General features: G+C 48.6%; 1 protein-coding gene across 4 annotated transcripts; it reads right to left on the minus strand.

Annotated features, from left to right (window-relative positions):
• Positions 1-3,588: 3,588 nt before the first annotated feature.
• IFFO1 (intermediate filament family orphan 1) lies at positions 3,589-20,141 on the minus strand. 4 transcript variants are annotated; one of them, XM_048820454.2, is made up of 9 exons: positions 19,184-20,141; positions 11,498-11,558; positions 11,317-11,412; positions 10,812-10,952; positions 9,733-9,917; positions 8,545-8,665; positions 7,483-7,575; positions 7,090-7,220; positions 3,589-4,374 (listed from the first exon to the last, which is right to left on the minus strand). In XM_048820454.2, the coding sequence occupies exons 1-9, from the start codon at positions 19,912-19,914 to the stop codon at positions 4,272-4,274; spliced, it is 1,662 nt and encodes a 553-aa protein (XP_048676411.1). In that variant the 5' UTR covers positions 19,915-20,141; the 3' UTR covers positions 3,589-4,271. The 4 variants fall into 4 exon arrangements, with proteins under 4 accessions (XP_048676411.1, XP_048676403.1, XP_048676431.1 ...); XM_048820446.2 differs by having other exon boundaries at positions 7,483-7,578; positions 19,184-20,140; XM_048820474.2 differs by having other exon boundaries at positions 9,733-9,893; positions 19,184-20,136.
• Positions 20,142-24,136: the final 3,995 nt, after the last annotated feature.

Raw genomic sequence — 24,136 nt, forward strand, 5'->3', positions numbered from 1 at the left:
TAGTCCAGAATTAAAAGGCCCAAACAACAACTCACAGACTCATGGGTGTAGTGGTTCTGAACCAAAACAGTTATGGATGGTAGTCACTAAAAAATCCCTTGGTGGGATTTGAAGGGCTGTTTACTGACCAGAGCCCTTGCTGGAGTTAGGGGGTGGTCTCTAGTAAGCTTGTTAGCATGTGTGTAAGTTCTTTTATTGTTTTAATATGTTTTCTCTGTAATACTTTTACCCAATTAATAAATGTGCTTGCTTAGAAGGAGCAGTGTGGTAATTTGACTGTGTCAATTACAGTTTACCATACTAGAGGAGAAAAGTATGTCCTTCCTTAGACGTTTACCATACTGGAGGAGAAAAGGAATCTCCTTCCTTAGAAGTTTTTAAGGTCAGGCTTGACAAAGCCCTGGCTGGGATGATTTAACTGGGGATTGGTCCTGCTTTGAGCAGGGGGTTGGACTAGATGACCTCCTGAGGTCCCTTCCAACCCTGATATTCTATGATTCTATGAAGTAAAGCAGACCTGCTTAGAAAGTCTGGCCTTGCTGGGAAAATCATGGTGGAGGCAGAGAGCTGTGCAGCCTGGAAATACCCCAGTCAGGAGGGAGAGAGGGACATGTGTCTCTGCCCATGAGATGTTATGGTTGGGGAGCCTAAAGCCTAAACATGGATGCCCTTGGTGGACCATAGAAGGGGAATGCAGATGCAGTTGCCCTGAACTGTGGCTATAATCATCAATGGAGACTTGCAGAGAACCTCATGATACATCTAATCTTGCAGTTACTCCTTGTATCCAGGGAGACAGAACTCTGTCTTGATGTCCTTGTGTCCTGGCTGAATTCTCTGTCCATTGCCTTCTTAATACGGAGTCACCGATGCTTGCTTTCGCAGGATGGTTGAAGAACCTCTCTTGGTAGCTGCTTACTTCATACCATAAGGACACCCTTTAAGTGTGTCCCATTTTGTTCCTCCAGAAACAGGTTTCTCAGTAGTTTACTCACTGAGTATCTATGAGTAATTGGATCCTTCTAGCCAGGTTGAATGGCTTCTCAGTCTGTTTCCTTTCTTAGTCACAAATCACCATTCTACTTCTCAGTTTTTATACTCTCTTCAGTTTCTTACTGTGATCCTTTCCCTTGTGGTGTCCATGGCAATGATTTCTGAATCTGATTGTCCAAGAGATCTCCATTTTCTCAGCTGCTATTCACCATTGAAACACGCACTTCCGGACAACATATCCTCTCTTCCAACATGGCTACCAACTTGCATGTCATACCCTAGATCTCTCTTCTATCTTCCAGCAGAAAGGAAAACATAGCACATAAAAGGGCAAGTCACAGCAGGTGGGTGCAGAACTATAACTAAACAGAAGGACCCAAAGTGCCTCTGAAACTCCCATTTGCCACTCCTGATCAAAGGCTCCCTTGACAATTGATTTATATACAAAGTCTTGCTGCTCAGCATCACTGTTCAGGACAACTGGACCTGTATTCCCCGCTCTATGGTTCAGCAAAGGCACCCACTCTTAAGATTCTGGCTGTCAGCCATCACCTCTCTTGGATTTAGAGAAGCATCTCTATCCCTCCTGACTAGGGATTTTCCAGGCTGCACAGTTCACTGCCTACACTGCGAATTCCCTAGCCAGGCAGATTGTCTCTGTTGGCCTGCTTAGCTTTTCTTCTCTGTGGCTATAAACAGGGTAATTGCCAAGTTATAAGGTACCACACAGCGTTTCCTAAGCAAGCATATTTAGTCTTAAGGTGAAAGCATTACAGAAGAAACATATTAAAAACAATAAATGAACATACATGCATACTGATGAGCTTACCAGAAATCATCCCAGCACGGGCATGTGAAGAGCCCTTCAAACCCCACAAGGGTTTTTCTGTGTGATTACAAGTTCATAACCCCCTTGGCTCAGAACAAGCACCTACATGAATCTGAGAGACACTCCTTTAGACAGCTAGGCCTCTGATCTTGTCCTCATGTAACAGGTGATCAGCAGACAAAGGCAAAGCTTCAGAAGGCTGAGTTCTTGCATAACTGGAGGGGGTACACATTTGCATACATCTCCTGCTACAGACTTCCTGGGAAAGGAAGGACATAGTTTCAGATAGTCCTCTGACACGCATAACACTTCCCAAGGTTTATATTAGGCATGTTTGCCACCTATACACAATCCACAATAACACAAATATTTTTTTAATATAATTAACTCCTAAAATGCTTAAAAATAATTCAATAACGTTTATCCAGAACACTGCAGAAAATTGACATACCCGTTATACTCAGCTCTACCCTTCACTGATAGGGAGGGATTAACCACTTGGAGATTTCAAACATTGGGGCTGAACAAAAACCCAAGTGTCCCAGTCACATGGTCCTCACAGAGACAAACAAATGGACCAAACGCACAACCTCACCCAGTTCCATTTTCTAAAAAGAGGGTGGGGGAAAAATCAATTATTTTTCAAATGTAAAAAATCAGACTAATAAAAAATGCTATTTTTGTTTATTTTTTTGAATTCCAATCATGAGTAATAAAATTAACTATCTTCTAGTAAACAAGAAATAAGTCATTCACCATTTTCTAGCATAACATATAGTTATTCAGATTCTTAATTTTTATAATTTGTTAATCCATATAATTGCTTAAATAAATATAGATATAGTGTGTCCTCCTGGTTAGCAAACAGAAGGACCAAATTTAGTGTAAAGGCTATAATTAGTTGCAAATCAATGTTTTAATGGTTACCAATCAATGAGAATCAATCTTTTTTTAGGAAAATAACTAAACAACAAACAAGATTAAAATGGATGATTGAAATGAAGGTTTCCTGCTTGCCAATTTAAATCATGATTTGAATTGGTGAATCATTCAGTGCAGCCTCATTCAGCCAAAATGAGAATGTTCTGCAACATACAGTGAACTTGAGAGACCAGTCTTACTTCCTCTGGAAGAGTCCTACCATCCCATCCCATCCCATCAGGTGAGAGAGAATTTTCCATTATCCTGTAGCCAGTTATCAGTCCTGCTGACTGTCAAATGCCACTTTGTGTTTGTTGGCAAGGAGATAGGGAGTGAATTCTCAGTTAAAGTGTACTGGACATACAGGTTAATTCCAGGTATGTGATGAGAGCAGGCAGCGTCCCTGTGCGTAGTGTTACAGGAACTCCCTTTGCCAACAGTGGATCAGTACGGGCTGAGAGCGTGGGGAAGGGTGACAAATGGGAGGGTAACTCAGGTTCCAGTAGGGTCCTTGAGCAAGGGTCAGAGCAGCATAAGCCCTGTCCTTGCTTAGAACGAAGCTCAGCAGAGCAGGGACCATGTCTACTTTTTGGTTGTTTTTAAAACAGAACCTAGCACATTTGAGTGCTACCACAATCAAAATACTAAGTGCAGTCCCTGGAGGGCAGCGTGACCGCAACAATGGAGCCCTCTTCTCTTCCCCACCATGTTCTAGCAGAAGCTGCAACAACAGACTCTTCCCTGCAGCAGTGCCCAGGCGGTGCCCAATCTGGACGGCCTACAGGAAGCTTCCTCTCAGCAGTGCTCTCCAACTCCCACACCAGATAAATAAAACCCCACACAGCTGTAGAAAAGGGCATTATTGTCCCATTTAATGAGTCCTCATTTCCATCACAAACACATACACGTGTCATCACACCAGAGATGCGCAGCAAAGCAAAGTGCATGGAGGTGGCAGGGGGCAGGAGCCAACAGCCCTTTCCCCATCCCCAAGGAGAGAAGAGGCTCTCGGTACCTTGTGTGCTGTGGCACAGGGACCACATGAGTGTTCACTGAGCACAGAGGACAGAGAGAGCCCAGCACTTGGCCCAGTTGGCACCAATGTTTGCAGATGGGCACAGCTCCAGTTCTACTTCTGAGCAGCACAAGGGGTGCAGAGGGAGATAGGTCAAGTATACCAGGACAGGGGACGGATGCGGTGGGTCTGGGAGGTCCCCAGGAGACAGGTCCCAGGGGATGCTGCTATAATAAAGTTGGCTCCTCCCTGTCTAAACCCCAGTAAGATCCACGTGGGGGAGGGGAAGACAGAGGTGGGGAGAGGGAAGGGGACCCTGTGTGAGGGCCCTCAGCTCCAGCTAGCTGTTCTCATTTACAACATGTCCTTTTTGGTTCCCCACCCCTGCCCCGAATGAGGAGAGATTTGATAACAGAGTTCTGATGGTGGCTCCCTGTCCCTGTCAGTCTCTCCCAGCCACAGTTCAGACACCCCTGCTCTCTGCCTTGCCAGGAGGGGGCAGGGCCTCTCAAATTATCTGATAGAGGCATCCGTTGGGAGGTTGTGATTGGACTCCTCGGTATCCTCATTCAGGGCCGGTTCACTGTTAGAGAGTGGTGTGAAAGCAGGAGACTTTCTGAAAGAGAACAAAGGGCAGGGGTCACGTGGGCACCAGATTTGGGGGAGGAAGGAGGAGGGAGAGAAGCAGAGCTATTATAACTAGGGCTGTCGATTAATCACAGTTAACTCATGTGATTAACTAAAAAAATTAATCTCGATTAATCGCAGTTTTAATTGTACTGTTAAACAATAGAATACCAATTAAAATGTATTAAACATTTTGGATTTTTTTCTATATTTTCATATATATTTTGTACTCTGTGTTGTAACTGAAATCAAAGTGTATATTATTTATTACAAATATTTGCACTGTAAAAATGATAAAAGAAATAGTATTTCAATTCACCTCATACAAATACCATAGTGCAATCTCTTTGTCGTGAAAATGCAACTTACAAATGTAGATTTTTTTTGTCACATAACTGCACTCAAAAACAAAACAACGTAAATCTTCAGAGCATGCAAGTCCACTCAGTCTTACTTCTTGTTCAGCCAATTGCTAAGACAAACAAGTTTGTTTACATTTATGAGAGAAAATGCTGCCCTCTTCTTATTTACAACGTCACCAGAAAGTGAGAACAGGCATTTGCATGGGACTTTTGTAGCCGGCATTGCAAGGTATTTACATGCCAGATATGCTAAACATTTATTAGCCCCTTCATGCTTCGGCCACCACTCCAGAGGACATGCTTCCATGCTGATGACGCTCGTAAAAAAAAAAAATGCGTTAATTAAATTTGTGATCGAACTCCTTGGGGGAGCATTGTATGTTTCCTGCTCTGTTTTACCTGCATTCTGCCATATATTTCACAGTATAGCAGTCTCGGATGATGACCCAGCACATTGTTCATTTTAAGAACACTTTCACCGCAGAATTCACAAACGGCAAAGAAGGTATCAATGTGAGATTTCTAAAGATAGCTACAGCACTCAACCCAAGGTTTACGACTCTGAAGTGCCTTCCAAAATCTGAGAGGGATGAGGTGTGGAGCATGTTTTCAGAAGTCTTAAAAGAGCAACACTCTGATGCGAAAAGTACAGAACCCGAACCACCAAAAAAGAAAATCAACCTTCTGCTGGTGGCATCTGACAGATAATGAAAATGAACATGTGTCGGTCCGCACTGCTTTGGATTGTTATCGAGCAGAACCCGTCATCAGCATGGATGCATGTCACCTGGAATGGTGGTTGAAGCATGAAGGGACATATGAATCTTTAGCGCATATGGCATGTAAATATCTTGCAACGCCTGCTACAACAGTACCATGAGAATGCCTGTTCTCACTTTCAGGTGACATTGTAAACAAGAAGCGGATAGCATTATCTTGTTCAGCATTGGCTGAACAAGAAGTAAGACTGAGTGGACTTGTAGGCTCTAAAGTTTTAAATTGTTTTATTTTTGAGTGCAGTTATGTAAAAAAAAAAAATCTACATTTGTAAGTTCAACTTGCATGATAAGAGATTGCAGCACAGTACTTGTATTAGGTGAATTGAAAAATACTATTTCTTTTGTTTTTTTACAGTGCAAATAATTGTAATAAAAAATAAAATGAGCACTGTACACTCTGTATTGTGTGTTGTAATTGAAATCAGTATATTTGAAAAGGTAGAAAACATCCAAAAATATTTAAATAAATGGTATTCTGTTATTGTTTAACAGTGCAATTAATTGCGATTAATTTTTTAATTGCTTGATAGCCCTAATTATAACTGATACCTAGGAGGTGCTGTATAACCAGATGGATTCATCAGGTAGTAGAAGGGGTGCAGTTAACACTGGGAAGTAAATACGTGACATTAGATGGGTCCTGTAGAGCACCACTAGAGGGCAAGGGGGTTATATGGAGCCTAAATAAACGCTGGTGCCAATGATGGGGAGCTTTGCTCAGAACAATATCCTGGCAGCACCCAGAGGAGGGGGATATGGAGGAGGGAAGTGACACTGTGAACTCATTCCAGCAGGGCCCAGCCCAGAGCTGCATTGACTTCATACTCCCACAGGCCAGCAGAATGTCCCAGCAGATCAGTGATGCTCTATTCCAGGTTCTCTTTAGACAGTGACATCATCTGTCAAAGCTGACAGCTGAACATGATTCATCTGCCATAGGCACCTGGCATCAAATTCAACTCCTGTTGAGGAGTCTGCAAGGCGGTTACAGCTGATCATTCAGAGTCCAATCCAGTTGTGACAGCCAGCCCAGCCCCTCACCCATCAATGCACTAGCTCCCATTTCCCCTGTGAGAACTGGGAACAGACCCCAGGAGCCTCAATTCCCAGTCCCCCTAGTAGCTCCCACTCTTCTCCCAGCGCTGGGAGTAGAACCTTGTCTGTGTGGGAGATGGAACAAACCTCAGTGCCTTCCTCTCCAAGTACAAGGCGCATTTCTTTGACTTTACCTTCTCTAACATAAGATATAGAGCAACATGTAAATTCAGAACAAACAATGCCGCCCCCTCCTCCCCCAAAGCACTGCACTGTGCACACTTTGCTCCCTGGGGAGAGGATGAGTGAACAAACAACACGTGACAAACACGTGGTCATGATGCTTAATCTGGAAGGCATTCAGATACTACAGCGAGGAGTGCAGTACACAAATCTATAAAGCACAGAACTGAATTGAACCCAAGAGTCCTAACTCCATCCCCTGACTCTGAGCCACTAGATCCAATGCCCCTCCCAGAGCTGGGATTGGAACCCAGGAATCCTGGCCCTCCCTATCCTGGAGCTCACCTGTCTCCAGACTGGGTGATGAGCCGGCGGCAGGTCTCCATCTGCACATCCAGCCCACGCTTCATGCTGCACATTTCCATGTATTCATGCAGGTGCCGATTCATGTCATTCTTTGCTGTTGCAAGCTCCAGCTGCACAAGGGGGAGCAATGAGGAGCTGAACCTGCCGGTGTGGCACTATCTGTGCCACATGGGAACACTGCATACTGTCCCAGCCAGCCCGCCAGAGGACACTGCCTACCTTCTCCTCCAATCAGGGGACACTGCCCAGCTTCACCAGCCAGTCATAGGGCAACATCCACAATTACCAACTTTCTTGTCCCGCCTGGGGTCTATCCCTACATCTCCCATCTCCTTGCCCGCCCCCATCTTCCCCACTAAGTCCTTCTCCTACCTCTATTTGGTCGATGGTTTCCTGATATTCCTTTTCACGGCTCTTGAAGAGCGACTCTGTGTCCTTAATCACCTTCTCCAGACAGTCATCCTGCTGCTGGGGGAGAAGAGGGTGCCATGACGTTTGGAGACAGGGCAGTTGCCAGACATCAGAAAGCACAGCGTGAGAGATCAGAGAAAGACCGGGCAGCACCAGAGGGAGCAAGGAAAGGGTAGAGAACAGAGACAGACAGTGACACAGGATAAGGGTGGGTGTGTTCCCAGTTCACATAAATCACATATAACAGGCCACAACTACAGCCTGACTCCATGCATTCACTGGTACAGCTACATCTGTAGACACTTGATCAGCCAGGGCTCTCCCGTCTAGCAGCAGGGATGGGACAGACAGCCTGGGACCACTGGCAGTGGGAAGTTTTGTCCTGAAAAAGCACAGCATTGCCCTGAGACATTGAGGATTGTGGCAAAGAGACAGCCCCCCATCGCCAACAGCCCCCCCGAGACCCCACAACTGTTAACCCACTAGGGTCAAGGGGAGCAGCTGGAGTGCTGGCTATGCAGGGGCCTTGGCCAATTGGACTTTCAGGCCTCATCTTAGGCGGTGCAGAATAAGTTTTCTTCTCACTCAAGGGGCTGATAGTCTCAATGGCGGGTTTAAGGGACAGAATGAGAGCAGCTAAAGATGGCACCTTCCCAGCTGGGTAGGATTTTTTCTATGCTTGCTGGTTTTGGCAAGCACCTCTGACAAGAGGCCTTAGGCCAGTCTGAAAAAGAGATCTGGGCACATTTTACAGGGGCAGGGTGGTGTAGATAACTGGTGGGGGGAAGGCCATGTAGGGCCTAGACAGGGGTGTTTGAATATTCTGTATTTGAATGAGAGCTTCGGGGTAACAAACATTCAAGACTGCATGGCAGCGGAGAACTATCCAATCCATTAGAAATGGGCGAGTATTTGTGTAGGAATTAGCATAAACAGGAATGAGGGATCCACACTGTACCAGAGAGAGAGAGAGAGAAGGGTAGCTGGAGATGGGGTATGACTGGAGCATGAAGCTGGTGTTACCTCCCCCTGCACCTCCGCAGCTGCTATGGCGTATCCAGAGAAATCCTCCCAGAGCAGCAGCGTTTCCTCTGTCTCCTCCCATGTGAGACTGTCACAGTCATCCTCAAAATCATACTCTCTCCTGGGGACAAGGAAACCGCATGTTAGCAAAGAGAGGGGAACTCTCCCAGTAGGAAGAGCTACAAAGTGTGAGGCTTCAATACTAATTGTGGTGGAATTCCCAATCCTGGCCTTTCCCCAAAGGAAGGTGCTGTAATGCAGTGGTTTTGAAACTGTGGGTTGTGACCCAGTACTGGGTTGCGGAATAGAAGGTACTGGGTCACGGCAGCTCTGGTCAGCATCGCCGACTGGGCCATTAAAAGTCCCGTCGGCGGTGTTGCCTGGCTAAGGCAGGCTAATTCCAACCTGTTCTGACACTGCGCTACACCCTGGAAGTGGCCAGAAGCAGGTCCGGCTTCTAGGTGGGGGGACCACAGGACTCTGCGCGCTGCCCCCACCTCAAGCACCAGTTCTGCACTACCAGTGGCCAGTTCCCGGCCAATGAGAGATGGGGGTGTGTGTGCCTGAGGGTGAGAGCTCTGTGGAGCCGCTTGCGTGCCTCCGCCTAGGAGCCAGACCTGCTGCTGGCCACTTCTGGGGCACAGTGCAGTACGCGGTGCCAGGGTAGGCAGGAAGCCTGCCTCTGTACCCCGGCTGCGCCGCTGACTGGGAACCGCCAGAGGTAAGCAGGTGCCCCAACTCCCTGCCCCAGCCCTGAGCCTCCCCTCACCCCCAAACCCGGAGCCCCGTCCTACACTCCAAACCCCTCATTCCTGGCCTCATCCCAGAGCCTGCACCCCCAGCCCAAAGCCCTGACCCCCTCCTGCACCCCAACCCTCTGCCCCAGCCCAGAGCCCCTCCCACACCCTAAACCACTCATCCCCAGGTCCGTTGGGTCATGGGCATCAACAATTTTCTTCAACTGGGTTGCCAGAAAAAAAGTTTGAAAACCACTGCTGTAATGAATACGGAAGAGCCATTGGCTGTGGGGGAGCTTTCAGTTACACCAGTCCCAGCCTCTCCCAGCATGGGGAAGAGCTGTAGGGAACAGGGCAGGAGAGCTGGCTATGACAGAACTCACAGCGACTCCAGTCCCAGCCTGTCTCAGCAGCAGGTGTGGGGCAGAAGTAAAGGCTGGGTTACACTCACAGCTGGTTCAGCATCCTCTGCATCTCCTCATTGATGCTCATGGCTGTGGTCTCTTCATCTTCCTCCTCTTCAGGCTTTTTGGAGGCATCGTTCTCAGACAGTGAAGTGTCCTCGTCACTGATCAGCTTCCGCTCCCGCTTCCGCCCCGCCGTGGCTGGGACCTTAATGGGAGACAAGTGCAGAGACTACAGAAACAAGGCCGGGTCCAAGGTCGGGTTGTTGAGAGGAGATGAAGGGGAAAGGAATGGCATAGGGGTAGGAAGATAGGGAAAGTAAGAAAGAAAGAAGGAAGAAGAGAGAGCGAGAGAGAGGGGCTTATTATGATCAGGTTAAAGATGGTGCAATGGCTAAAATGTGATTTTAGAATATTTTAAAATTAAAAATTATGCAACTAAAGATGGAATCTGTGAACCTGATGAGAAGAATGTGGTTTAATTGAAGAACTCAACTCTCCCCGCCCCCAGATCCAGAGACAGAGGGAAAGGGAAAGGCAGAGAGAGGAAGAAGAGACAGTCTAAGTGAAATATGTCAATATTTACAGTCAAACCTTAGTTTACAGAAAGTGTCTAAATTGTACATATTCTTAACTGAATGAAACTAACCAGCTGCCTCTGTAGGGGGAAGGGAGAGAGAGTGAGACAGGGACAGAGCAAGCGAGCGAGAAAGAGAGAGAGACAGGGACAGAGAGAAAGGCAGAGACAGAGAGAAGAGGGGGTGGAGAGAGAAGGGGTTAGAGACAGACACTTCGCACCATGTCTCCCTCTTCTGCAGCTGCTCCCCTATTACTCAGGAGTCCCAGTGCCCAATATCTCTGAATAATGAGTTGGGTGGGTACTCCTAATGCCTCGAGTAAAGTCTGCAGCTCTCAGCCTCCTCCTCTTGCCTCTCTGCCTGTTGCTCCCCACCCCAACACATGTAACCCAATATGGAGAGCAGGTGAACTCATGGAACAAGGCTTATAGTGACTGATCCCCTCCTCTGCAAGAGGCATGTAAGTGCTTTTGTCTCTCCCCCTTGGCTAGAAGCTCCTTCCCCCAGTGGTAGCTGTTTCGCTTGGGACAGCAGCAGGTGCATCTCACCTGAAACATTTTGATCATGTCCTCACAGTTACGCTGCTGTGCCACGTCACACAGCTTGGCTGTGATGTCAATGCGCCGACAGATATCCATGTCCACTTTCATGGCCTTCTCTTGGATCTTGGTATCCAGCTCTGTGAGATTCTGACCCAGTGAGAACCAGCCCAGCACATGGTGCAAGGGGACAGAGGAAAAGGATAGTTAGACAAGGCACACGGAACCCTCTAACACAGAGTCCTGACAGAGAATTCTCCTGGGCATGGTGAGGGAGATCATCATGCTGGAGGCATTATAATCAAGGCCAGGCACTGTCAGGGCATTGCTGAGGGAGCTCACGCTGGAGGCTTTCCCCATGCACTCAGGTTGGGCACTGCTGTGTCACTCTACAGACATTCCTTGTTTGGCATTACTATGAGAAAACGCACATCAGCCTGCCAAGCCATGGGATGGGTTCACAATGTCTTGGCTAATGGCTGAGTGTGTATGCTGGGTGGACAGGGGCACTCACATTGCTCATCAGTCCCTTGAAGACAACCAACTCTGCCTTGAGCTGCTCCACCTTCAGGGCTAGCTCCTCCTGGCATGCTTCAGCCTCCTGGGCCTCCTGCTCAGGGGGGAAAGGGAAACACTGGAATCAGTGCCAGGGAAATGAGGCTAGGGTGCAGGGGGAGTGGGGATGGGCCCCTCACCTCATGCAGCTCAGTCACTTGGTCCTGCAGCTGGACACGCACAGTATACTCCTCTTCCCACCTAGTGAGACAAATGTGCCAATTACACCCTGCCTACCGCACAGCACCCTCTGCTGGGGAGGGCAGAGCTGGCAGCTGCAGGTTGCCTTCCTCACTGCTGAACTGCACACTTCGGGATCCACTCTAGTCATACAAGGAGTATTGGAAGTGGGGGAGAGAATTTGCTCTGGAATTTGCTGCCCTTCCTTTCCAAACAGCTACAGCTGTTGGATGCATGTCACGCCTTCCAACCATGAGCTGGTCCCTGCCACAGACTCTACTGATCTCACTCAGAATTCACCAACTGTCTTTCACGTCACAGTACGGGGCCCTCAGGACACCAACCACAAGCTGTATTTAGCAGCTGAAACACACTCCCCAGGACCAGATTAGATCAATTGGCAGATCTAGCCCATTGTCCTCTCTGCCCCTCCCCACCATGCCAGTTCAGGCGAGTGGCCTCCAGCCTGGGCTATACTGGGTTTTGCTGTACAGGCAGTAACAGGCGTTGGGCTGTATTGGGCACTGAGGGGCTGCCACAATCTGTGCTGTGCTTGTGTTATATTTATATAGAGATATGCTGTGTTATTAAATGGGGCTGTACTGGGACAGTGGATAGTAGAGCTCTGCAAAGGGCTCCACTATACAGGGCTGTACTGTGTTGTGATGGGCTATGGCGTGTGGTATAACTGGCTATGCCAGTGGTGGGCAAACTACAGCCCGAGGGCCACATCTGGCCCTCCAGATGTTTTAATCTGGCCCTTGAGCTCCTGCCAGGAAGTGGGGTCTGGGGCTTGCCCTGCTGTGGTGCTCCAGCTGGGGAGTGGGGTCGAGGTCTTGCCCCCACTCTGCATGTCTCCTGGAAGCAGCAGCATGTCCCCTCTCCGGCTCCTACATGAAGGGGCAGCCAGAGGGCTCCATCTGCTGCCCCCGCCCCAAGCGCTGCCCTTGCAGCTCCCATTGGCCGGGAACCGCAAATAATGGGAGCTGCAGGGGCAGCGCCTGTGGACAGGGCAGCGTGCAGAACCGTCTGGCCACACCTTCGCGTAGGAGCCAGAGGGGGAACATGCTGCTGTTTCTGGGAGCTGCATGAGGTAAGCACTGCCCTGAGCCTGCCCCCCTCAACCCTTCCCACACCTCAACCCCCTGCCCCAACCCTGATCCCCTTCCTGCCCTCCGAACCCCTCGGTCCCAGCCTGGAGCACCCTCCAACACCTCCAACCCCTTGCCAGCCTCACCCGAGCCCGCACCCCCAGTGGGAGCCCTCCCGCCCTCCAACCCCCAATTTCATGATCATTCATGGCCCTTGTGCCAAAAACTTTGCCCACCCCCTATGCTATCATCCCGTGTATTGCACTGCGATAGGCTGTGCTGAACTGGCCTATTTTATGTTAGGTTGTATTGGTTATTCAGGCATTATGTTACACCAGGTTGTACTGCACTGCAGCTGGGCTGCAAAGAGCTGTTCTGCCCTGGTTATGTTGGGTTTCGATTGGTTGCACTATACTTAGGCTGTATTATGTTGCAAAAGACTGCTATATTAAGCTATATTTCTCTGCAGCATGCTGGCTATGCTGCAATTATTGCAAGATGACTGGCAGTTTTATGTGGGTTGTGTTGTGCTGCAATGGGCTACAATACTCTAAGCTATATTTCATCACCATGTGTTGTGCCATTCTGTGCTATATTAGCTTGTGTGGTAGAGTTTTACATTGTGCTGTATTGCAATGTGTTGATCCATGTTTGGTTATGTTGTGCTGGGTTGTATTTCATTTTGCTAATTAACGGTATCCTCTCCCATCTTTAGTTCATATTGGTTGGTGGTGCACTGTATTGGCCCCTGCTCTATTGTGTTGAACAGTGCAGCACAAGGTTGTTGCTATTCCACTTCCATTTCCTTTGGGCGAGTGGAATTTTCTCATTGGGCTGGGCACTCATTATGAGTTGCCAACTCTTGCAATTTTATCATGATTCTTGCAATAGTTGGTGTTTTTCTTAAAGCCCCAGCCCCTGGAGTTGTATAATATCATGAAAGTCTCAGCTTTCATTTTTATCGTAGCACATTTCTAGTGCTCGTGGCTGGGCAGAAAAGTTTGAAAACGTGAATCCTAAAAGCTCAGAAACCAGAAGGCAAATAGAAAGAACCCCACATTTATTATCTCATGATTTTTAAGCCAGGCTCCTGATTTCTGGCATCTGGCTCATGACTTTGGAATACCTGGGATTGGCAATATTGCTCACTTTTAGAAAATGTCCCACCCTAAAGCTGCATGCTGGCCTTTTTTATATACCCCAGATCACTGCCCTGAACAAGCAGGCAGCCCATCCTCCATCTGCAGGAAAACAGTCCATAGGGGTTCCTCTTACCTTGATAGGAAAGAACAGGAAAGAGGGAAGAAGAAAGAGATACACAACAGAGGGAAGGACAGAGATACAGGCAGGATGTACCTTCTATGGGAACTGATCAAACAAGGTTTCCATCTCTGAGGAGAAAATGTGTTTCTCTGTCACAAAATACTTCAGTGTCTCTTCCTCTCCCTCCTTCTCTCTCCAGATCTGGCTTGCAGTGCTTTCTGCCTCTCTTCCCATCACTCAACCTCTCTCTCTAGCCCTGTCTACACTAGGAAAGTGACCCATTACTGAAACTGCTTTTAAGTAGTGATTCCCCTGAATCATTATGGTGTAGAACAGACAGGGATTTCAACACTGGGTCAGAAAATGACAGTGATACTTTGTGGAAGCAACACTTCTGTATGCCCTCTACATCCTTCACCGCCTGCTTTCTCTTTCCCTGGCTCTCTGTTTCTCTCCTCCTCTCAGATACTTTATCATTCCCATCTGCAATGCACCATTCCTAATAATAACCTCCCTGAACCACTTCCCCCACGCAGACCAGACCAGCCAAGAGGCTCCAGCCAGCATCCTGGATGTTCCTGCGGACTGTGAGCAAAGCTCCCTCATGTAACCCCTTCTCATCATCCCAAGTCCTCACGGGGAGCCACAGATCCTTCCCTTGTATCCAATGTAACACACACATCACTCCAGCACTGCAATATCCCAGTAACCTGCTCGAGGACCAGAAAATGTGAGGGAAGGAAGACAGAAAACCTGAGAGATCCTCTGCCCCATATAGACCCGGCCACCTACCAGGCAACACTAGGCCAGCATTTCCAACCCATCCCCTCCCAGGCCAAGGACAACACCCTGCCCTCCCCATCCAAGCCTCATGACACCATGAGGAAAACAGCATAAAAAAAATAAAATCTGTCTTTAAAAATCAATATCAGCCATTCTGGGACCACGAACACTAAAATGCCTTAATTATCATCATGTGGTTATTGTATGGTGCCATTAGTGGGCAGAGTTAAGGTTGTTTGGGGGCTTTAAATTGTATATTTCCAACTTTAACATGTTTGGATGACACATGTTTAACCTTAACTGTGGATTTCCTGGGTTTGTAATACAAAGATTTGGGGATAATCACACCATCACTGCGATATAGTTTATCCTGAATTACTGATATGGAGTCTCCATCTTAACCACATCTTATCATTTGTGTCTGGGAATACGTATATGTATGTGGGAGAAAGGGAGAGAGCAGACATGACTGGGCTCCCAGTTGCATGATCCTTGGCAGTCTGTACACAGGTTTTTTCCCCACCCAGTCTCTTGTCGCTGCTTCTCCTCCCTTCATATTCCCGATCCCCTGCAAGCTGTGGTCTGCTCCAAAGTCCTGTACATTTGAAGAGAAACTTTCCTCATCACACCGTTGGGGATCAGCAGTCTTTGGGGCTCCTTTGGCCAAGGTGCAGACACTCAGCACTGCCCTATGCCCTTCCAGAATGCAAGAGTTTAATTCCCAAAACTCAAACTATTCAAAAACCAGGAAATACTAAGTTAATGTGACTCGTCCTACAAAACACAACCGTAGCTGTGTCCCTATTGGGATGGCAATGGGAACCAGGAATTTCCTGGGTCTGCAGCACCGAAGTTTAGGGAATTCAACTCTTATCGCAGGAGGACATGAGGAACCCAGGGCCGTGTTGAGCTCCTGCAACCTTAATTCCATGGCATTACATTTTTGCATATGAACTTCCCCTGTTTTTGAGAAAGTGAGGGGCCATGACTGAAGGGAAATTTTGCAGCAGGGAATGAGGAAGGTTTCTTGGGCACATGTTGTCACCTCTCAGGCATTAGCTCCCACCTCCTCCTAGCCTCCAGCAGGGTTAGAAGCCCAGTGAGAGGAAGGAAGTGGGTAGTGGAGATACCTTGAGAAAGCTAGAGACTGCATGGGGGATGGGGATCCCCAGTATCCAGGCCTCAAACTGTGGCCCATGTAGCGGGAAGGGTCTCTGCACTCCCCTTGCCCCCAGAAATGCGAGATGGGGAATCTCAGAAGCCCTTCCATTGATGCGGGAAAAGGGGAGCCCCACAGCCTCCTACTCCCAGTCAGGACCACAGGAGGTTCACAGCTGCAGCTGCGCATCTCAGAAGGTTCTCGATGTGGGGAAGGGGTTGTGGGGCTTCTCTTTCTCCCGTTCCCGTTTCTCCCGTTCTCTTTCTCTCTGCTATTCCCCCTGGCAAAACAATGAAAAATATGTTACACCAAGCACATCACTAGCCCCCAGACCTGCAGCATCTCTAACCACCCCCCTGTGTCCTCCCAATGTATCCGCAGAATCACCTACACAATGCCCCTCCCAGTGCTGGGGTGAATATGGGACCCCTCCAAAGCCTTTGAAGTTTTTCAGCATCAAACCAGCTAAAACGAACTCTTGAACTGTGAACAAGCCAAAACAGGCTGGTCATACTCCTGAAGAGCCCAAATAGTTTACAGATTTGGAAACCACCAGACAGAAATTAAAGCCCAGATCCTCAAAGGTTTTGATACACCTAACGCCTATTGAAATCACTGGCCCCTAAGTATCTTTGAGGATCTGGGCCAAAGTGACTTGGCTAGGGAAACTCAGGAAGTCTGTAGCAAAGTTCAGAATTGAACATTGGGTCTTCTGAGTCCCCAATAGTGCCTCAGGGGTGGGCTAGTTCTCCAAAATACCTCAGAAGGATGGCCAGCTCCAGATGTACAATTTAAGTGACTGCTAACCACCACATAGCAAGTCTGTGGAGGGGCTTCAAGAACAGAAACCAGTTCTCCTGGGTCCTACTCTTCATTGCCTTAACCACAAGACCATCTTGTTTCTTCCTACAATCTGTCCTTCATTACCACACCTATTACACTGACATTCCAGCTTGTGTGACTACAGCCCCGGGGAATTCAGTTTTAGCATACTAATTTCAAAAGGCAAAGGGCTGAATGGATGATACTTGAGTTTTCCATATTAGAGACCTGGGTTCTATTCCTAGCTCCGATAGCAGTGACACTGATCTGCAAAAAAGGGGTAATGGTGGCTGCCTGCCCCTAGGAAAGGGCTCCAAGCATACACTTCATAATAATAATAACAACACGTATGACGCACACAGAAGAGTAACATTAGCAGTCCATAGAAGAGAAGACGAACTCTTGAGCTTCTGTTTCCTAGTCAAGTGCACCTTCCTCTGAGTATCAGGTATTTCATAGAACAGTCTGGTCCCCCCAACCCCTTCCTGTTCCATATGTAGCTCACAGCACTTCAGCTTCCCCCTCCACTGAGACAAAAAGAAAGCCTGATTATTTCTGAATTATTTGGATCTTGGCACCTGACAGCTAGGGGTTAACAGAACTATATGTTTTATTTCAGAGGAACAGCCGTGTTAGTCTGTATTCGCAAAAAGAAAAGGAGTACTTGTGGCACCGTAGAGACTAACCCATTTATTTGAGCATGAGCTTTCGTGAGCTACAGCTCACTTCATCGGATGCATACTGTGGAAACTGCAGAAGACGTTATATACACACAGAGACCATGAACCAATACCTCCTCCCACCCCACTGTCCTGCTGTCTTCTATATATATATAATGTCTTCTGCAGTTTCCACGGTACGCATCCAATGAAGTGAGCTGTAGCTCACGAAAGTTCATGCTCAAATAAATTGGTTACTCTCCAAGGTGCCACAAGTACTCCTTTTCTTTATATGTTTTATGTGGATACTGCCCATAGTTTTGCCCCTTTCATTGCTTAAAACATCCTCCAAAAGCAACACAAGAACATTGTTTTTTTTTAAATTTACATGTCATTTGGCTGTGGGAGAGGTGGGGAAAGAACTTAATGTTTCCAGGATCCCTTAGCCAAGTTACCCCAAATTTGCACCCAACTCCACCCTAGGCCCTGAACTGGAACCTACTTGTTTTCAGGCTGATCTTATTAAACATGTGAATTTTAGAGCAGTTTAAAACTTGACATTAAACAGAAGTGTGGTTGTCCTCTTAACTATAATAAAATAAGGACTTCCCAGTGATATCGAAAGACTACCCAAGAACTTTTGGCACAAGCCAACCACTAGCTCCAGGGGGTCACAAGGAAACTTTCTCTGGGACAGGTTATCCCATCACTGCCCCCTACAGGGTTTCCTGCACCTGCCTCTGAAACAGCTGGTGCTAGGATACTGGACTAGATATGCTACAGGACTATGTTCTTATATGAGGTTTGGAGAGGAAGGACAGGGAGAAAGGGTGGCCAACAGATAGTCCTATCAAGAATTTCTCCAGAGCATTCCCACTACACAGCAAGGTCCCTTGGTCTTTGACACTGAACTACCACAGTCTTGGAGACTCTCTCTCTTTGCCCTCACCTCCAGACTTCATCTACTCCCTGTCTCCAACTCAGCCCCCCTCTTTGGTCCCTATTTCCCTTGCAAGCCCAATCTCCTTACATGCTGTATCATCTTACTCACTGTTGCTAACTCTCAATTTTTTTCTTAAAGTCCCAGCTCCTGGAGTCATGTTAGTTCAGAAGAATCTCAACTTTCATTAAAAAAGCTTCAGGCCCTCATGGTTGGGGTGAAAACCTGGAGAATGTGACCTAAATGCACCATGAATGCTCAAAAACCAGAAGATAAATAAATGATTATCACTACAAAAGGTTTCTCCCCCCCTCCCTGCTCTCCTGCTGGTAATAGCTCATCTTAAGTGATCACTCTCCTAACAGTGTGTATGATAACACCCATTTTTTCATGTTCTGTGTGTATATAAATCTCCTCACTGTATTTTCCACTGAATGCATCCGATGAAGTGAGCTGTAGCTCACGAAAGCTTATGTGCAAATAAATTGGTTAGTCTCTAAGGTGCCACTAGTACTCCTTTTCTTTTTAAGATACATGAAAAGAGCCCAGCATTTACCATTTTTAAAGTTTTTGTGATTTGTATCCTGATCTCGTGATTTTTTGGAACGAGTCATGATTTTGAGTGCTTGGAGTTTGCAGTCTGCATTCACCCATGTCCCTTTGCCCCACCCCTCTGCCTCTGCTCTCTCACCTGTGCTAGTAGTCACCTACTCACCACCCTCCTCCCTACCTTACACTCCCCTGCAGCCCCTCCACTTTTTCACATTTAGCTGTATTCACCCCACTGCTCCCTACCACTCCATTCTCTGCCCCCTTCTCTTGTCTGCACTGACACATCTCCAGTTGCCCTGGGGCTGCCACTCACTCCCTGCCCCCATTCTCCCTTTAGTCTCCTGCCTGTGCTGGACTCACCCTGCTCCCTTTCTCACCTGCGTTTGTACTCGTCGCGCTCCCTCTTCACCTTGGCCAACACATTGTAGAGGGCCCGGATCTCAGGGGTGATGGTGTCGATCTGCACGCCAACCCCGTCAGGGTGAACCCACGAGACCCCCGGCCCCTGAACCAGGGTGGTCTCAGGTCCTGGGCCCAGCCGACGGGCCTGCGAGAAGGACCAGATGGTGCCTGGCATGAAGCAGGATGAGGATGAAAAGGGGCTGCCAGACAAGGGAGGAGGCTGGGAAGAAGACGTGAATGGCACCCCAAGGTGGCAGCTGGGAGAGCCCAAAACCCTAGAGGGGGCACAGAGCCCAGCTGGCCGGGGGCTGCCCAGGGCAAGCCCCAGTGGGCGAATGGGGCTGCTGAAGCTGGTCTGCACAGCCTGATCCCGGCGCTGGACAGCCCGCAGACGGCTGCCCCCCTCCTCCAGCGCCTGCTGCAGCTGTTTTTCCAGCTGCCGGTTCCTGCGCTCCAGCTCGTGCACCTTGGCCAGGAAGCAGCGGAAGCGCAGGTTCAGGGTCTTCAGCACGTTGATGTTGGAGCCCAGGTCATTGCGGAGGGCCATGGCAGCAGGGGGGGCCGGGAAAGGGGGCACTGCTGAAGCGGGGCCCAGCTCTCCGCCGAAAAAGTCCCCCAGGGGCGCTGGTGGAAGCGGCTCTGGCTCAGCCAGGCCCTGCTGCTCTTGCTGCAGGAGGAAGAGGTTGGGGCCGAATAACGGGTTCATGGCTGCGGCTGGTCCGAGCGGGCGGCGAGGGGAGCGGGCCGAGGGAGGGGAGCGGGGGGGCCGAGGGGCCAATCAGGACCCTGGCTGCTGCAGGGCCGCTGTCAGGCAGAGGCGGGCTAGGGGGAGGGGGCTGCGCGGGGAGCCATCCCAGGCAGAGCGAGGGAGGAGAGACGGAGGGAGCCGGCTGCCGAGGCGGGGAGGCGACAGGGCGGCAGCTTCCGCTGCAGAGGGGAGGGGTCCGGGAATGCAGCAGAAGCGCTGATGGGGAAGGCGGGGGCCTGCGCGGAGGGGGAGGGGGAGGGGGAGAGTGTCGGAGCAAGGCCCAGAGCAGGAGCGCGGGATTCACGTGCCACACCTGCGAGCGGTCCAGGCTTTTCCCTGGGGCGAGGGGTTCTACCGCCCGCGCAGGGCTGGGGCGGAATCATGGGCACTCCCCGGTTTTCAGCCTGGGGCAGCCGAGCGCTCGTCCGTCCAGCCTCGTATCCTGTCCCTGGCAGTGGCCAGCAGCAGATGCAAGAGGCCCTGCAGGAGGCAGCGATGAGCTGGATAATCTGCCTTTGCCTCCAAGGCTCTCCACAGTTTAGTCTCGCCCTACGGCGCTGTCCTATGAATTATTGAGACATCCAGCCCCTGCCTTCTCGCCAACAAAAGCCTTGATTCTCCTACAAGCCCTGGGTGCTTTCTCCTCTGCTACACTGAAATCTAGGGGAACCTCCCTCTCCAAGCTTATCCACTTTCAGCTCCATCTAGACCATCCCCATGGTGCCTAGAGAGAGTCGCCAGCTGATGATGGCTAGGCAGATGATTAGCTGAGATTTTGTCTATGCAATGACATGCCGGTGCTGGGTTCCAGAGTGGCAGCTGTGTTAGTCTGTATCAGCAAAACCAAGGAGGAGTCCTTGTGGCACCTTAGAGACTAACATTTATTTGGGCATAAGCTTTGATGAAGTGGGTTCTAGCCCATGAGATGTGCTGTTACCGCAGCTTTTCACCTCCCACCCCAAAATGGCTGTTTAACTCACCTGTTGAGTCTTGCCTTTATGACTATGCTCTTTGAGTATTACCTTTACTATACTGGGATTCAGAGGAACTGGGGGGCGGTGGGGGTCTATACCCAGCTCTGCCACTGACTTGCTGGGTGACCTTGGGCAAGTCACTTAATCCCCGTGCCTCAGTTTCCCCCTGCAAACTGGAGATTCAGTCTTCAGTGACATGATCACATGCTTCCCCCCCCCCCTCCACAGGACCCCCGTCTCATTCAATGCATAGCATGGAGGGTGCTCACTAAATGAGCAGCTATTGTATATTTTATTTACTCCGTGTACAGGCCCAGGCCTCATTCACTGCACACTGTTCAAACCCTGCTCTGAAGACAAAAATTATTTATTTCCTCTTGGGCTTTTCTGCAGCTCTCATCACTATAATATCCAAATGCTTCACAAACTTTACAACAGCCCTGTGAGATGAAGGGATTTTATCCCCCTTTTACAGACAGGAGACTAAGGCACAGAGTTTAAGATCAGAAATGCCCACTAATTTTAGGTACCCCATTTGAGACACCTAGGACCTGATTTTTCAGAGTACTTAGAGCTACACTGCTCAAAGTCCAGCACTTCTGCAAATGAGACCCAGAAAGTGAGGAGCACACAATTAGTAACCAGCTGTGAAAAGTCTGGTTGCTGTGACTTGCCCAGCATCACACAGAGGCAAGAATAGAATTCTCCAGGGCAGTATTCAGCTGCCATGAGACCATCCTTTCTCTTCCTGCAATCCTTGGCCTTCTTCACACACCTAATTTCTGCAACAAATAAGACATGGGGTCCTACAAACAGTAGTCTCCTTCACCACACAGAACAGGTCCATCGTGTGCACTGAATGAGGCCAGGGATCCTATAGAAATAATAGTATGTGATCACATAATTAATGCACCATAATGCATTTGCCTAAGTGGGGGGGGGGGGGGCAGGAGGGGGCATGCGAATTAAAGTCAAGCAGGCAACCTTAATTATGGCACTTCCTAATTTATGTATTCCTGACTTTGCAGCCTGAACAATATTCTTTTAACCTATCATCCTCTCCAGTTAACCAGTTGCTTGTTAATTTTTCAGTTTGCTCCAGCATCTTTTCTTTTGCAGCTTTAATTTTTGACAGAGCCTCAGCGTTATTACCACAAAACAACAAGTATCTTGCAACATCCTCTGCAGTAAAGACTGAGCCAAAGAAATGATATGCATCTCCACAATGTCCTCATCACAGCATGGCTGGCCCCTGTAAATTACGCAGGTCCACCACTCCTATGCCAGGCAGAACAGGTACAATTAAAAGAGCAGGGCAATAAAGGACCAGGGAGAACCTAGGAGGAGGGAGACCTGGTGAACTAGGGCTGGTAGTCTCTGTGGAAAGCTGCAGAGTTCTCTACGAGCCCTCTCCCTGGGGAAAGGGGGGATTTCTCAGAAAGCCAGGAGAGGGGCTAGCCTGCTGACTTTCAAGAGTGAAAGTCAGTGGCGGGAGTCTGAAAAGGGCTGAAGCTTAGGAAGCTAGTGAAAGGGCTGGCTGGCCTTCCTCAGCTAGAGAGTCATGGCCAGAGAATGTGTGAGATGGCTAAAGGTGAAGAGCAGCAGCGGGACATGCTTGCAGGCTATTTGAGCCAAAGAGGGCTGAGGTGTAGGGAGGGACATAAGCTGCACTAGAGAACTGGGGCATGCTGAGACTCTATGCAATGTGCTCTCTGAACTACAGCTATGAGACTTGGGCTATGGTTTACATGCGTGGGGGTGGCTGTTGTAATAACTCCTCAAGACTATTTGTACGCAGAAAGAATGTTTGGACTATTCCTGGGGACTCTGAAGGAAGCAAACAGAGTGCTGTGGCCTACTGCAGGAGGGTATTCCAGGCAGGGCCATCCTGACATTCCTTAATCTGTGTATTTCTTGATAGGCCAGCATATCCCCCCATTCCCTGGCTGCCTCCCTGCTTAACGTACACTAAAAAATGTTCTCCACTGGTGATGGGTTGAGCTATTTGTACTTTCCTTGTACCTGCTGCAGTTCCAGCTCCTTTCTGCTGGTTTCCAGGGCTTGGATTTCCATTTTTGGAAGGATGCCTGGTTGGCTCAATAAACCTTTGATCCTTGCCCTTTAGCCATCCTGCCTTATTTAGGGGTTACCCTGCTATTTATGGTAGCTGCTTAGGTAGCCTCCCTGATTAACCTAAGGATTTCATTTGTACATTTGATGGTAGAGCCTTTTTGACTAGCTTCATTTTATTAATATCTCCCTTTCTACAGTGCTATATCACCATGCCTCACTTTGGGATCTTTCCTCCCCTGGGGATGTTAAATCTCATTGATAATGCGGTCACTATTACTTAATGGTTCAACTACAGCTACTCCTTGAACAAACCCCTGTATGTCACTTAAATTTTAACTGCCTCGTCCCTTCAATGTTCGAGCACTAGCTGTTCCAAGAAATAATTAAGGTGTCAAGAAATTGCTTCTCTAAACCAATCTTGGCCTTTGAGCAGTTTATACAAGAGATCTAGAAGTCATCCTCTACTAGATTTAGTGGCTATTTTGGTCTCAGCTCCTCAGCTCCTCCTCAGCTCTCCTCAGCTCCTTTTCCCTTCGATCAGTCTCACCTCATTCCGTTGTTCAGCATTCTAAGAGGAACCGGAGTCACAGCCAAGGGATTCGTAACTGTCAGGTTTAATCATATGTGTGACAATAGCACAGGAACTGCTGGCAAATGCATGTACACATTTGAGTCTGGGAGGGGAGATAATTCAGTAATTAGCTGGGCAGGCAGAAGCTCAGTTACATGGTGGAGTCAGGACATCTGCATTTTATTCCGAGCTCTTTAAGGGAATAGAGTTCTACTGGGTTAATTCAGAGCAGGCTGGGCCTTAGAAATGTTGGATCCTATACTGAACTGTGACCCTGGGCAAGACCATCCCCCCCTCTCTAATCTTGCCAGGAGAGTCTGAGGCTCCATCAGTGCACAGAAGATTCTTTAGGAGCCTCACACATGAAAAGGACACAAGCAGGCAAAGGCTTAGAATCACTTGTAACCAGGAGGTCTCAGACCTTTATGGGGCTGGGAAATGCCCACCTGAAGGATAAAGAGTATCCTGGAGGAGATGCCTCACCTGGTCTAGGTGCAGAAGATTCACAGGCCCCGGTGCTGCAGACTTGTCTACACATACAGCACTGCAGGTGCACAAGTGT

Source organism: Caretta caretta, chromosome 1, assembly GCF_965140235.1.
Source record: "Caretta caretta isolate rCarCar2 chromosome 1, rCarCar1.hap1, whole genome shotgun sequence".
Classification (NCBI taxonomy): Eukaryota; Metazoa; Chordata; order Testudines; family Cheloniidae; genus Caretta; species Caretta caretta.

Bases quoted from the DNA above. Each gene is read 5' to 3' on its own strand.
- IFFO1 (XM_048820446.2), bottom strand. From the start codon at position 19,914: ATGAACCCGTTATTCGGCCCCAACCTCTTCCTCCTGCAGCAAGAGCAG. The intron at 11,559-19,183 runs GTGAGAAAGGGA...TTGTCTCACTAG, and splicing joins CGCGACGAGTACAAACGCAG to GTGGGAAGAGGAGTATACTG. The intron at 4,375-7,089 runs GTGAGCTCCAGG...GTTCTCTTTCAG, and splicing joins ATCACCCAGTCTGGAGACAG to AAAGTCTCCTGCTTTCACAC.